At 36.0% G+C, this 16231-nt stretch overlaps 1 protein-coding gene across 3 annotated transcripts in view; it reads left to right on the top strand.

The window, feature by feature from the left end:
• The first annotated feature begins 5858 nt into the window (after window positions 1–5858).
• NOVA1 (NOVA alternative splicing regulator 1) overlaps window positions 5859–16231 on the top strand; it is a 145423-nt gene continuing 135050 nt past the window's right edge. For 2 of the 3 annotated variants that reach the window (XM_016209520.2, XM_016209516.2), the window contains exon 1: window positions 11091–15398. Coding sequence is in view for 1 of the 3 variants with exons in the window: in XM_087823229.1 (XP_087679355.1) it covers window positions 6258–6393; window positions 8140–8283 (280 nt within the window). In the remaining 2 variants the exon portion in view is untranslated. Of the gene's footprint in view, window positions 6394–8139; window positions 8284–11090; window positions 15399–16231 lie in introns of those variants that run through there. The other variant, XM_087823229.1, reaches the window with a different exon arrangement.

The following is a 16231-nucleotide window of genomic DNA, read 5'->3' as shown; positions in this document are numbered from 1 at the left end:
ATTATTCACAATATCAAAATTGTTTTCCTTGGTATATTATTTTTTCATTGTGCCTGAAGTACATATATCTTTAAAATGCGTATTAACTGATTTAAAAATACATGTGAAGGCACACCATATGTACTTTTATTTTGACAATTTTCTTTGTAAGATTCTAAAAACTGTAGTAAACCTAATAAAAAATTGTTTTTTATAGACTTACAGAGCACCTACCAACTCTCTCCCAGATTATAGATGAGGAAAGTGAAACAGCAAGTAAATGAGTTACTCTAGGTCACAAAGTAGGTAGGGGAAGAGCCAGAACCAGACCATCAGTTCAAGGTTATTAAACTTTTTATTTTGAAATAAGGTCAGACTTAAAGAAGAGTTGCAAGGATAGAAGATCCCCTATACCCCCAGCTTCCCCTAATGTTAACTTTTTTCATGTACCAGTTATCACAAGGTTCTTTTTATTGCACTATGTAAAGTGTTAGTTCAGATTTATTAAGGTAAAGGACAACAGATGCATTCCATAATATTTATAAAAATGCTAAAGAACTTGATCTATTAGAAGCCAAGAAAATATACCCAGTGCCAAAGAATTGGGATCTTCCCTAATATTAACATATCTTTATTAGGATGGTGTATTTGCAACTGGAATATTAAGGTGTGGGCATTTTTTGAAATAATGCTAATAACACATTTATGTTTCTATATAAATTAGTGTGCGCTTTCATCGACTGTTTCATAAACATAGCCACTGACAGTGAACTTGTATTATTTGATACAGAAAAATAAAAGCTATTTGAATTTTTGAAGAAGACAAAAGTTCAATAAATCACTTTTCTCTAAGAAGTGCAATCTTAGAAAAGGATTTCTAATCAATACATGTATTTATAGAAGTTATTATATAAGACCTGGGATGTACAATTAGGTGATATACTCCTTTGGCATATATTTGTTCCTATTTTCTTTGTGCTATATTGAATAAAAAAGCAACCAGAATATGTACACTGATTCTTCATGTCATGTATCTTAAAAAACTAAAACTGTATTTTTTAAGAACATAAAAAAACACACAAATAATTCAGTCTTTTTACAATCAATGCTTGGTTACAATATATAGATTGTGATAATTATAAAACCTTAGGTTATTTTTATGTTGTTAGTTCTTTAAACTTTCCAGATTCTTTCATATTTATTCTATCTTTCCAATACCTTGCAGAAACAGACTTATTTTCCTTTTTCCTAAATTTATGTTGATACTTGTAACAAATGGTTAGTGCTCCACCCATCACTCCTTGCCTTACCTTTTCTGAGCACTCTGATTTCCCATAATGGTGGGGGGATGTTCCACAGTGGTGTGTTCATTCCCCAGCATTTCTAGCCTGTGTAAGGGCAGAACAGACTCCTGCCTCCAGCGAAAGTCCTCAGAAAAAGATGCAGCGCTGGTTTGGAAGACTAACTAGCATGCATTGAATTAATGCACCCTAGAAATAGACCTCCACCAATGACTGAAGAGTTGGTGTCTATATACCTCCGTTTTTTCACACTTTATTCTGAGGCTACTGTTTTAAACGGTTTTCCAGGAATCCCAAAGAGATTAAGCTCTTTGCTCACAGTGATACTTGCTTGGTAATTCACCCTTTGTTGCCTTTCTTCCATTCCCTCTGTCACTTCTCCAAGTCCCTACTGTGTTTCCTGAAATCACTTCTGAAATAAACTACTTGCACTTGAGTCCTAAACTCAGGTTTTAATTCTGGTAGAATACAAATTCAGAAAATATTTTCCCAAAGCACAGGCTGCAGAAACACTCAAGCAGAGGGAGTATTTATGTTGTTTGGTAATGGGATTATTTGTAGGAAAGCTGGAACCTGGAGACAAAGAAATGGGTTTAGGAACATTTGTGGATATCAACTATTTGTGCTTTCTCTAGAAAGCTGATCATTATTACTGAAAATAGGTTATCTTATGCCCATATTATTCAGACCAAAACTTAGGAAGGAAAAGAACCCCTACTGAAAGCTGACAAAGACTGGGGATTTTGTTCTTTAAATTAATATTTTCTATCACAGTTGCTTATGTTTATAACTCACCAACTAATTAGCAAGGAAAAGCACACAAGTTCTCTTGTGTCTTAAGGTGTTAGAAAATATGAAATTTGCAGTGTTGCAGCCCTGGCTTGGTGGCTCAGTTGTTTGGAGCATTGTCCCATGGACAGAAAGGTTTCAGGTTTTATTCCAGTCAGGGCACATGCCTAGGTTGCAGGTTCAATCCCCTGTTGGGTTGGGGAATGTATGGGAGGCAGCCAACTGATGTTTCTCTCTCTCACTGATGTTTCTCTCTCTTTCCCTTCTTCTCTCTCTAAATATCAATAGAAATAGCATATCCCGAGGTGAGGATTAAAAAACAAATTTGCAGTGCTACTTGCTTGCTTGGGTAATTAAAAAATAAAATATTTCTTTTCGGAAAATTAAAAGGTCAAATGCTTCTATTTCGTGTTTTGAAAAGTCCATGCAGTTTATTTGTAGCATAAGAGGAATAGTGTAATAATTATTAATAAACTGGGAGCTGTTCTTTTATTTCTTTAATTTTATTGCTGGTAAAAACGCAGAAAACAATAGGTAAAATATTTATGTCTATTAAATCAGAATAATAGAGGTACAAGTGTGAAATGGCTAAGTATAATTTTTTAAAAAACAGCAAAACATACTAGAGAACGGAGGCTTAATTAGAATGTAATCTCTGATAACCTTCATTGACCAAATCAACTCATAAGTGATTGATCTTTAGTGCCCAGGTATTAGGATAGTCTCTCTAACTCCTGGCATATCGTAGCTAGGTTACTATTAAGCATACTATGCACATTAAAAATTATATCTTCTGCTTCTGGACCCAATGGAGTGGTAGGTAGTATTTAAATATTAAGTCTGAAAAAATGAATAAGAGAAGGGTCAAATAAATATCATAAAAATACACTACCATGACTGTCAGTAGGCTTATGTCTATAAGGCAATTTAAGTTACATATGGCAATAACAGATATCTTCTGAACTATTTTTGAAATATTTTTAGAAATTTGTTAACAGCAAATTTTACCATTCTAAGTCAGCCTTTCTCCAATTCAAAACTATATTCTATTGAATAATTTGCCCAAGCTTTAACGTAATATAGCTTTGAATTATCTTTGTCTTCAATTATCTTTTCCTTCAATTATCTTTGCCCCCATCTTTTGCTGTTTTAAAACAATCTAGTACTAAATCCCAGCCCTAACATTTCATTTAAAAACATCCTTACATATTTTTGTACACTTCACAGAACACTTTGATTGCACAATGTCTGGCATCAGCCTGTTTCTATCTTGACTACCACATACTTATTCCAAACCGTTTTTATTCTCATCACAGCTCCGTTTTCTTATATCCAGTTCTGTGTACAAATCCTCTTTATTTTGATCATGAAAGCTATGTCGTGGTTTCCTATTACATCATATTCAAAATTCTGGACTCTGGTCCACAGACCTTTACCAATATCCACTAACTTACCTGCTTTTCCTTTCTTTCAGCTCTCAGCGTACCTTCTTTCCTGACTTCACGCAAACGTGTTTTTCGTACATGGATGAACTTTTATTCTGAAACTAAACATTATTCTCTTCCTTGTTCAGCAGACTATCATCTATCTTTCATTATTTAAAAGCACCAGAAATCTCAATGCCTCCTAGATGCTCCTTCCAATAAAGAATGCTAGGAATAGAGTTAGTATTCATTTCCATTCCCTTGTCTATCAGGAATTATATTTTACTCTATTCTCTTTGATTATTGCATCAAATATGCAGGTATTCTTGGTTAGAATACCATAGAATCACAGTGAAGTCCTTCCTTACGCCTGCTTAATATTAAAGCCATCTTTCAGGTTTGGAGTGCTGGAGTGGAAAATACAGAGAAAGAGCATCTTTGTTCTAGAAATCTAGTAAATATGTTTACACCTTTTTACATCTTATAATACATTGCCATGTACATTATCTCATTTGGCTCACAAGAAGTGTGAGAGCTAGGGGTGCAGACCCTGTTTTAAGAGGGAGGGAACCTGAAGCTCTATGTACTGCAATATTCAAGAGGACAGACTTTGGAATCAGGAAGAACAGAGTTTGAATTATTACTACAATGTTTACTCACACCTGTGTGACTTTGGGTCAATTACTAATATCTCTAAACCTAAAATCTTCATAAAAAGGGGATAGTAATAACCGCATGATACACTACATGTAAAGAGCATCACATGTAAGTAGATCACTTGACATATGGTAAGCACTTAGTAAGTAGCAACATGTTAAGGGATTCGCCCAAAACACACTTTTAGAACATGCCTGTTAGGAACTGAAACCGAGATTTTGGACTCCAAAGCTCATGCTTTGCCACTATCCCTGCTTCCTAACACAAAGATTTAATTAATCTACTAACCTGATAGATGACCTTGGGCACAATACTTCATTGAGTCCGTCTACTCATCTGTAAACTGAGTCTTTTCAGACTTTCAGGTTCTATTCCAGCTACATTAGATTTTTTTTCCCCCCTGCAGGGTTGAGGTTCAAGTCCGTAATACATCCAAGATCTGTAAAATCATAAGCTGTGCACATTGCAATGAACTGTATTCCTATATGCATATTTCGATCAATATTTAATTTTCTGTACACACTCAGCTGTTGCCTGTCTTTAGTCTGCCTACCAGCGACTCGTGAAGGAAAGACCCATACTTACTTAGCTTTATTTATTTATACCCTGGCTTGTTCCCGAGAGGATTTAAGGCGGCAAGTGACACTATACAGTGCCTAACGGTGTTACACAGTGCGAGTAATAAATACTCTTTTGATTAACCGCCCCGCAGAAAATCTCCGATGAGTGAGATGTTAAGTAATGTCTTTTACCTAACTCTTAAAAATAAAAACGAATGCCCCTAGCTACAGGTCCCGGAAGCATCCAGTTAAGGCTCTAACCTCAGCCTTGACACTGTCCCGCCAGTTGTCAACGGTCACTCGAATGCCCTTCTCCAACTAGCCAGAACTGTCGCCGCTCGGGTCCCGGCGGGACCGAGCTCCCACCCCGCCCCTTCACTCGCTCGCATACCCCAGTTTCCTGATTGGAAAGGAGCCTGAAGAGCCTTTCTCACATTCCCACTTTATTGGCTGGCCCCGCTGTCAGTAATCTCTGCTTCCCGCCTTCCAGCCTAGCGCGTTTCTCGGACCCCTCGGTTTCTGCGACGAGCCGCTTGCGTTTGCCTGAGCCGTGTTGCCGGGGACCCGCAACCTTTCACCTCCACCCTTCCCGAGGGAGCGCCCCGGCCCCCGCCCCCGCCCCCGCCCCCCCGGCGCGCGCCCCCGCGCACGCGCTCCGCCGGCGCGCGGACACACTCACGCCCCCCCCCCCCGGCCCCTCCGCCCCCGCAGGCTGAGGCTTGGGCGCTGGGAGGCGGCGGCGGCGGCGGCGCTGCTGAGAGCCAAGGACCCGAGCGCGAAGTGTGTGGGAGTCTACGAACTCAACCCCTCACTACCCTCCCCTCGCAGCCATCCCCCTCCCTCCCCGCCAGCCCCCCCCAACAAGCGGGAGAAATAATGAGCGAGACCCGGCAGCAGCAGCAGCAGCAGCAGCGCCGAGCAGCCCAGGCAACGGCAGAACCGCTCCGGCAGCGGCGGCGGCGGCAGCACCAGCAGCGGGAGCGAGCGCAGCGCTAGCGCGGCGCGGGGACCGCCGCGCTCTTCCCCGGCTCCTGCCCTCCTCCGCCGCTCGCTCCTCTCCGCAGCCACCTCCTTCCCCTCCTCCTGCTCATTCACTCTTTCCCTCGCTCTCCCCTCCTCCTCGGCTTCTCCCCGCGCCCCGCCAGCCCTCGCGCTCTCCCACTCCCTCTGCCCGTCCTCCCCGCTCCCCTCCTCCCGCTCATTCACTCGCCCCTCTCCCTTCTCCACTCTCTCCCCCTCTCTCCTTTCTTCTCCTTCTTTCACCCTCCGTCTCTCACACCCCCTCCATTCCCCTGTCTCCTTTCTGACACTGCACTGCAGCTGCTCCTCAGCCCTGCCCCCTCCCCAGTGAGAACAAACCAGCAACATAGCTTTTTTTCTTAGAGATTTCTATTGATCCGATTAAAAAAAAAAAGAAAGAAAAAAAAAAACCTTAAGAAACTCCAAACGCAAAAAAAAAAAAAAAGAAAAGAAAAAAAAGAAAAAAAAAAAAGAGCCAAAACAAAAGGGAGAACCTTCTCCCCGTAGCAGCGGCAGGACCTGCAAACATGATGGCGGCAGCTCCCATCCAGCAGAACGGGACCCACACTGGGGTTCCCATAGACCTGGACCCGCCGGACTCGCGGAAAAGGCCGCTGGAAGCCCCCCCTGAAGCCGGCAGCACCAAGAGGACCAATACGGGCGGTGGGTATCGCTTCCACCTCCCCGCCGGCCCCATCCCCCGCCGCCCGCTCCTGCCTCCCTCCCGCCCGCCGCCCTCGCTCCCTCGCGCCCGCCCTCCCTCCCGCGGCCGGGACACCTCCTGCCCGAACCCGCGGCTCCCGCGCCCCTGCCCCGCGCCCCCTCCCCTGCACCTGCCCCGCACCTCGCTGTCCGGGACACATTTCCATTTCTGTGTTTATCATTCATCAAAATGGCGACCGATTTTTCGGAATAGACCTCTCTTTCCATTTAAACGGTCGAAAGGCTGACCATTTAAATATCCTAGACCTGGGCCAAGGGGTCCGTGAAGGAGGAGGAGGATGACCCCCGAGTGAGGTGACGGCCGCCCGAAGATGCGCGCGGCATTGAACAGTCTGATAAAATAAATAAATAAATGGCACTTGGGGAGCGGATAGCAAATGATCGGGGCACCTGAGAGTTTTTCTCGCCATCCCCTCGCTGTGGGCCACAAGTAGTATGCAAAATCTGGATGAGTGCATGCTCTTACCGCACTTGTATGGTCGGTGCAAATATCTCATTGATTTGTCTTCCGCGGTGTGCATAGGAGGGTGGGGGTGTCTGGTACTATGACTTGTTAGTGAACGTCCTGCGCTTCCTGGGAAGATGAGTTATAACGGGACCGGTATCGCTTCTTCATTTGCACTGGAGTCATCTTAACAATGCACCCAATGCATCGAGGCAGAGGTGAATTTATCTACCGCATGTTCATTAGAGACGGATGGGGGTCTTGCGAGTGGCACACCCGCAGCATTTGGAACATTCATTCACATAAGGAAGCTGGATTTTCCGGGCTGTTTCCTATTTGAGACATGATCAGTCGGACGGAAATTAAAGTTTATGGAGTTGGCTCTATTTTTTAAAACATTTCATTTCACTTTCTTGGTTCATCTTACCCCCTCTCCGTCTTAATTATTTGTAGTTATTTTGGAGAAAGAACATTATCTGTTCGGTCATTTTTAAGTGTATTTGATACAGATGACTCCTAAGCTTTTTAGCATTGGTAGAATTCTTCTTAAGGTTCTTTAATTAATGAGCTTAAAGGAGATCATGGTAGACTAAGAAGTGCTAAAGAAATACACCAGGATTAGTTAGATTTGCCCGTTCAAATCACTTTGAGTTATTTCCTGGCAGTTACTGAAGGCTTGGAATACACCCTACAGTTTGGGTGGGTTATTTGGTAGGAGAATGGTTGTTTTGCATACTTTAAGTAGGATATTTGCAATGGCTAATTGCAGTCCTTATGTGTTTGCTAATGTCAAACAAATATAGTTCATTACTATTTACAGTCCTTTTATTTGTTTTGCAGTATGTTAAGAGGTTTGTCATTTTATAAATCTCTGAAGTTTTGTTAAAGGGTCAGTTCATTTTGTTTTACCATAGTAACCACAGATAGAATTGGAAGGCTTCCATGTTTGGAATAACAACTGGAATTTAGTCATCAGTTTCTACAGTGCTGCAAAATAATAGAACATGTTTAGATTTTAATTCCAAGTTTGAAAGTATAAATCCTACAAAATGGGAAACATTTGTACATACTTATTTTTTGGTGTAATTGTTTTATTTTTGTTCTTAAAAAATTTTTAACCCCGTATTTCCTGCAGCTATATGCCTAATGTTCTAATTGCCGCTTTTCTCTCTTGAGGGTGGAGAGGGGATGTAAAGTTTAAATTATCATGTTAACGAAGTATATTTCTTTGCATTTTTCAGAAGACGGCCAGTATTTTCTAAAGGTTCTCATACCTAGTTATGCTGCTGGATCTATAATTGGGAAGGGAGGACAGACAATTGTTCAGTTGCAAAAAGAAACTGGAGCCACCATCAAGCTGTCTAAGTCCAAAGATTTTTACCCAGGTAGGTGCAATGGTGAAAAGATTTTTTTGATAAATCCCCAAGGAAAGAAAGAGAAGCTCTTCGTGTGTTGTGTGCTGTATTGAAAGAAATTCTTAACAGTGTAGACTTTATTTTATGTACTTGCTGTATTAGAATGTTTGTGGAAATTCTTAAAGACTATTTCCATTGTTGATTTTTTTTTTTTTTTTTTGGTAAAAAAAGATACTGTGTCTGTGATTTAGACCAATTGGGAGATGAATCTTCTGGGTATTTCTAAATACTTTCTAATTGGGGGAAAAAACAAAAAACACCAAACTCTGAAATTTAAAGATAGAAACCTTGACAGCTGGCATCAGGAAATAGGGCTCTTCTGAAGTTTTCAGACATCATTGTAATGACAATTAGTCTAGAGTGAATTCAGAAGAGGGGGTAGGAAGCCTTCTTAAAGAATGGACCATTTACTTCTAAATCCATTATGTACCTCTTTCTGCTTCATTGCTTTGTTTGTTGGCCCTGGAGTGAAGTAAAGAGGACAAGTGCTGCCTCTTCGGATTTTTAAAATACTGTGTTTTTAATGTAATTGTGACAAGAAAATATATTATGTAAGGAGTGAAATAATGCTTCAAAATTTTGTTACTTAGGAGCTGTATTTGATTAAAATATGTTAACAGTTTGTTTGGTACTGTAACCCATTAGAATATGGCAAGTTTCCTAGGTGGTATAATGTATTTTTGTACTTTTCAGTGTGCTTTTTTAATTTCAGGCATTATACAGTTCTGCATGTTCATCTTCTTTTTAAAAATAATTTTCCTTCTCAATATATGGATTTTAAGTTTAATTGGAAAAACTCCATAATTGACTAGTGTATCTCCTTCCTAGATAAAACATTAACTGATTTGCTTTTACCTAGATGTAGCTTCTGCCATTTTTTTCTATTATTTTCTTTTTATGGTTATAAAAAAATGTTTATTCAGTGGTGAGAGGAACTAGTACTACTAATTTTTTTTTTCCTGGTAGAAAAGAAAAGCTGATTTGCTTTCAGTGAACTAATTCAGTAAGAGTTCTTTAATACAGCAAAGACATCTGGCATGAATGTAAGCAGAACACTTGGAGGATTTCTTTTTCATAGCCAATCACTTGCTGGTAGAAAATGGACCATTATGCTGATTAAGAAGGTTTTAGAATGGTTGAAACTATTATTTAGTTATTTAAGTTAAGTGTAGTTATATTTGGTAAACATTAAATATATTAAACTACAATGTAACTTATTAGATATGACATCCTTTGAAAGTTTGTTTCCTGTGAGTTTTGTTGGTGGCTTTCCTTGTCTCTGAAACTTTCCTTATTCATTTAAGAAAGTTTGCTAATATATTCACATTCGTATGTTAAAAGATATATTATGATGGAAAAAATCAGTTTGAAATTCTGAAAACCCTTAATACAGGTAAAAGCACTCAAAAGAGCTTGATTGCAGAATTAATAACGTGATAGTTCTAGGAAAAGACTGCAGTGGTAAATTTACTTTCAGTAGGTGAAAATGAAATAGTTTTTTTGCATTATACATGAGGTGGTATCAGATGTTCAGGGATGTTTTAGAAAATTGATGTTTATCAAGGGTATTCCAAATAGTAAATTAAATGCCTTTTCATTTGAATATAGTTTATTTTCAGTGGTTTGGAAAGGGTACACCAAGAAATAGACCTTTTTGTTCTTAGTCTACTTAGTGGTGTGTTTTTTCTTATTACGTTGAAATTGGTTATTTATAGTTCTGAGTCATGTTATTCGTATAGAACAAGGCTGTCCTTTTTTTTTAAAGAAGGAAAACTGGAATGTGTTGAATAAAATTTTGTGTGTGTAGTGACGTAACCTGATCAAATGTGAGTTGAAATGTCTGGATAAAAGAAGGCTTATACCCTGCCTGTAACAGGTGGAAACCAATCAGACACAATGGAATCAATTTTAAGGATAAAATTAAGCCCTGTAATTTATAAGAAGCTTTAATAATTCTGAACACTTTGTATTTTAATAAAATTTTAATTAGGTTATTACCTGTTTGGACAGATGCATCTCTTTTCTTCTGATAGACTTTAATTATAATAGTCTTTTTGTTCACACTTGACCACAAGCCTGTGGAATTATCTAAGGTCATGGTATTCTTCAGCATACAGCCTCTCAGAGCCTTTCAACTTCTTTTACTTAGATATACTCAAATACTTAAGGCATACTTACTCTGATCATCTCAGATGAACTATATTTTAAAGCTTTCATTTATATCGCCAAGTTATAAAGACTTTCTTATAGGATTACGCAATAATTCAGAAGTCCATTTTTGTGTGTTTCATGTATGTATTTATGACTCTTTATTCTTTTGGAATGAATATGCCTGATGTTTATTTCATGAAGCATTTTACTGTTTCTCATTTTGTGAGACATTATATTTGGTGAAAGTGTACTTTAGTTGTAACCTAATGGATTTTCTCAAATTACCTAAATTTTGAAACAGAATGTAACTGTGTTCAAAAGATTTAGATAAAATATTGCTATATTTGACAAAAACTTCCTTCAGGATATATATATATATATATATGCATATATATATATATATATGCATATATATATGCAGAATACAGACACACTTTGGAGATATTTTAATAAATTTCAACTCAAATGATTATGTGCATTGTTTTCAGTTATAGCCAATATAATCTCATATTTTTCATATTTGTTTTTCTTATTTTTGCTCAGGTTATAGCTTTAAAATGTCATAAGCAACCGTGCCTTTCTAAGTAATTTTTTATATTTATGGTTGAAATGAAGAAAACATTTTTACACATTAATTAACATGAATTTAGAATTTGAAGTACAGTATGTTGCATTGTATATTCCAGCATGTCATATAGGAAATAAAATAATTTGGGGAATTGTGTGATGAAGATTGTAAAGTGCAGTTTTCAATTACTATACTCAAAAAAAAAAGAGTACAAATAGATTTATTTTTTATTGTGCTGTGTAATTCATTTATCTATTTTAAAAAATCATAAATTTTACAGAATACTAATTACTGGTGGTGTATGGATGTATCTTTTTTCTTAATTAAAGCAACCTAATTTGATGTATTTATATATCATTTTTATAATTAGGTTACTTAAAGGTGTTGCCATATAGTAAAACACAGCTTTCTCATTTGGGAGACTGTGTTGCTGTATTTATTTTCCGAATGGTGGGAGTGTTCTTTTCTTCTTTTAAGTGGCATCTGAAAGTGTGTTTAGTTTTTGTTAATAAATAGATTGACTTTACCTGTGAAAATTACCTAATGAATGGTTTGGGTAGGTAATTGGAAAAACTTACTGGTTTAGAATAGTAGAGGATGTATAAAATAAATATTTTCGTATGCCTTAGATTTTAGAACACTTCATAGTGTACCTATTTTTTATTCTATTATGACACTGGAGATATTTATTATGTTAATCAAACCGAATCTGTCACTATAATATTAGCTTATATTTGTGTGTATTTTATACAGTTTTCATATTTGTGGTTAAAAAATTGGATCACAGCTAATTAACATACATTGTTTTCTTTCATAGTCTTTATGTTAAACTATGAACTTATTTCTATATTTATATTTTAATTTTATCGCTGTACAATTTAGGTGATGCTTTTTAAGAAATCATAAATCATTTGTATGTTACATTTTTAAAAATCATGATAAAGCAGGATATAAGTGATTTTTTTCTTCTAGTAAAGGAAGTATCTCAGACAGCCTTAATTTTGACATGGGGAAAATTCGGTGGCCAATTTAACCTTTAAAATTGGGATTGTCTAAGAATGATTTTTTTTTTTTATTTTTTAAATTGGGGGAATTAATGAAGTTTAAAATAGATCACTTCATTTGTTTACGTAGTTGAAGGAAGAGTATGATATTAGCAGTACAATGTGAATACTTTGTTATAACTTCTAAAAGTCTGTACTCCTAGATTCAAAGCATCCTAGATTCAAAGCATCTTAGAAATTTATTGCTGTATATTTTAAGCCAAAATTAGTAGATAAACAGAATTGTAACAAGTAGAAAATCAAGTAGTATATAATTTCCAGTATTGTTCAGTTTAATGGATAGTTATCATTACACTGTTCTATAACTTTGATTCCAGTATGATAAAGTTGCTGATAACATGTTTTTCTTTAAATCTTAAAGTTGTAATATTTATATTTGTAATATTTATATTTGCCATACTACTTATTATTGTGGGTTACTTTATATTTTATCTCTCTACATCTTCAGTTGAAGGAAGAACCATAATCGCTCACTTAGATAGTAATACCTCTCTGAGAATTTGCTGCAGTTTTAATTATTTCTCACTTTAAGCAATAGGAAATCTTAACATGAAGGAGTGTTACTGGTATAGCACAATCTGTATTAAACTTGTTTTGGAAAGATAATTTTTATATTTAACTCATATAAGGAAATGTTTTGTGGCATGGGATTTCAAGAAAGATTGACTTAGCTTTAAAAATCTTAGCTATTCATTTTATTTCATTCTGATGCTATATCTTCTGTCATTCATTTAGTAAGTCATGGAACATCATTAATTGATAGTATTTTCATGAATAATATAGCAAAATGTCCTTTAAAATTTGATATTTGAAGTCTTCTGGATTTTGGAAAAATAGCTAATTTTAAATTTGTGACATTATAAGGGAATACATTATGTCTAACAACATTGTCTTGCAAGTGTCATCCCCAAAGGATTTCAGGTACAGTTTAAAAATAGGGAACACAATTGGTGAAATAGTTCAGTATTTATGTATTGAAGATGTTTTGTATAATACACAAGAAGAATAATGATCTGTGTCTTGAGAGTTATAAGGAGTATGTGGTGTCACTAAAAATCCGAGCAACAAACCACCAATTAAAAACTTGTCTGTGTTATAGTTCTTTTGCTTTGTTTTGCTCTGGTTTAAAGGAATTAAGATTTTTTTTTAAGCTTTTAAATGACACAAATAACATTTATTGAATATAGTTATGCCACTTGTTGACAAAAATTCAGCACTTAATATAACCTTTTTTTTTACCATAGAGTTTAGTCTTAGTTGTTTCCAGTTTAGTAGAGCTGTGTTTTAAAGCACAACTTTTATGGGCAAGTGCAGCTTTTCAAATTAAAATGGGGGAATGAGGGTGGGAGATTTGTGCTTGATTGCCATCTCATTTCCATCTTTGGATACAGCTCTAGCATAAAGTTAAACAACATCTGCAGAGATCTGACTGACAAACATCTCTCTGGGACTCATCATTGCAGCCTGCAGCAGGTGCATTCAGCTTTGCAGTCTTTTCCAAAAAGAGGTTAGTTTGTTCTAACATTTATCAGTAGACCAGTGGGAGCAAGTGACTAGAGAAAAGAGGTTGGTTGTCACTTGTCCAGTGCTGGAATACTACAGGTAATTGGACTGGACTGGTGGGAACCACAGCAGTGTGTGTCTCACATTGCACTGCAGCTGCTAAGGAGCTTAATTAACCTGACCCTCAGAGACTGAAGTGTCATGGCATAAAATGCAGCATGCAAGAAATGCAGCAGTACTTTTCAGTAAATACTTTCTGTTGCTCGCGTTGGTGAGAGTTCCACTTTTTCATCCTGTTCTTTAAAGATGTGTCATCAGCTTTTGCATATGCAAATATTTGAAAGAAATAATTTTCATAAGTCTGATAGAATCCACATGAAAAGAAGTTGGGGGGGCTTTAGGTATAGAAGCAAAAATAAAATGATGTTAGGTCAGAAAAATTTAAATTTTCCTATTCCAAATATTTGAAAGTATATTTCCAAATCATGAGGGAGCAGAAATAAGAAGTACATTGTAGTTCTTTCTGTTTTATTATCTTAGATGAACATTTGTTGATTTATTTTTATTGGACAAATAACCCATGTAAAATTTTGTGGTATCATTTTAGCATGTTAGGGGCTTGGGCAAGCAAACTTTGCTGAATGTGTTGAACTTTTCCCGCAAATAAGACAAGTAGAGCATGTTAAAGTACTTTTAGGATGTTACAGCGTAATGTAGGAGTTCTGTTAGAATGGTTCTTTATCACATTTTATTACAAGTAAATTAAAATTTGATTAATTAAATAAAAACTCTAAAAATATTAGTCTGTCCATTTATATTTTAAATTTCTTAATCAGCTTGAAATCCTGACTTACAGTGATACACTGCCATGGCATTTTTAGGAGTTTCCTGTACGTTGTAATAGTATTCCCAATTACTGCTGTCCTGCTTATTAATTGGCCCTTGAATGGAAAACAGTTCCTAAGGTAAAAATGCCAATTATATCTTACAAGGTACTATATAGTCTTTTAAAATAATTCCGAATTTAAAAATATCATTTGGAGTCTTTTGAAGCAGTTTTACTATTAGTTTTACTGATTTGAACTTTTTCGTATCCATTGAATGTAACTTGTCAGTTACCTAAGAGTAATTAAGTTTTAGAGTTTGCGCAGATTTTTTTTTTTTTTGTAATTTATACTTTTCTTGAGGAATTTTTACCAGTATTGCCAATAACCGTTTGACTCTGAAGCCACTGTTTGTAAGAAAAGTCTATTAAATTTTATTTTGATTAAACTGTGCATAGTTGGTAATTTATTGGTAATTATGGTAATTATGGGAAATAAGATTAAAATAATTATCTCTAGACATCAAGAGAATCATTCCCATACTTTTAAACATATTTAATTTTTCCATCAAGATTTTTTATTTTCGACATTGCGAACTATTATTTTCTTAACAACTCTCATCATATAAAAAGGATTCTTTAAAATTTCACCTATATACTTCACTGTCATTTTAAAATTTTTGATAAAGAAGATACGAAGAATAAACATTTTAAGACTACAAAGAGAAAAAACAACCAGAAAAAGAATATTATGTACACTGACAAACCTTTTGAGTTTCTTTCAATATTTGCTAAGTTTCAAGCCACTATGTGGACTTCCTTTTCCATAACAAAAGTTGATCATGAAAACACGTAATATCTGCACTCCATCATTGATCTTTTGCTGCTTCCTGCAGGGCCTGTCATAGCATCGTTGACAGGACCAGATGAAAAATGAAATCAGTATCTTGAGTTTTTTAACAGCAAAATGATTCAGGTAAGATGATCTGGTGTGGAAAAAAAAACATTTTTTTACCATTCTTAAACTAATTTTATTTAATAGTTGATATATAAAATTAATATTTTTTTTAAATTTTAAGACCTGTTCTTACTGATGTTCAGTATATTTGTAATTTCCAGTGAATTTTATTCTGAACTCAGTAACTTTTAAATTTTAGACTGTAATGTTTCTTACTTTCCTTGTGAAACTGAGCATACTTTTTGTTTGAAGTTTTGAGGAATAACTTTTCTTTCTCTTTTAAAGACTTTTAAGAACAGTTACACATTGAAGGCCCCATAATTCTTTTGCAGTATAAATTTTCACAGAATGAACTTATTAATAATTAAGACTTCAAGTCCTGCATTCCCTCTAGGGTGTAATAAATGCTGACTCTCAGTTGATTCAATTTTTAAAAATCATTCTTATCCCAAAGAAGAAAGTTGTCTTCATTTAAATTTTTAATAATTTGCTGCTCTAGGAATTAGATTGGGCAGTGACTCTGTTACAAGATCTAGTAATTTGGGTGAAGGGCAGAATGAGAAGAAATGGGGTAGTATATTTAAATAACACACAATAGGGAATTGTGGTACGTGTTTTTGTTTTATGTTGCTAAATATTTTAGAACTGTAACATTTAAATTTGGGTTATATTCATTCTTGAAATACTTGTTTCGGAAGGAGTTAGTGTTGGAAGCAGGTGAGCTCTTGGAAACTATTGATTCACAAACTTAGTCTTAATCTTTGTATAACTCGTTTTAATTTTTCTAATACTAATTTATATATTTTTTAAAAAGTCATGAAAGTACTTTTTAAAAAACAAACCTAGTTTTA

This window comes from Miniopterus natalensis, chromosome 1, assembly GCF_054644295.1.
Source record: "Miniopterus natalensis isolate mMinNat1 chromosome 1, mMinNat1.hap1, whole genome shotgun sequence".
Taxonomy (NCBI): Eukaryota; Metazoa; Chordata; class Mammalia; order Chiroptera; family Miniopteridae; genus Miniopterus; species Miniopterus natalensis.
Note: the sequence above shows the minus strand (reverse complement) of the source record. Positions and strands in the feature narration are given on the sequence as shown.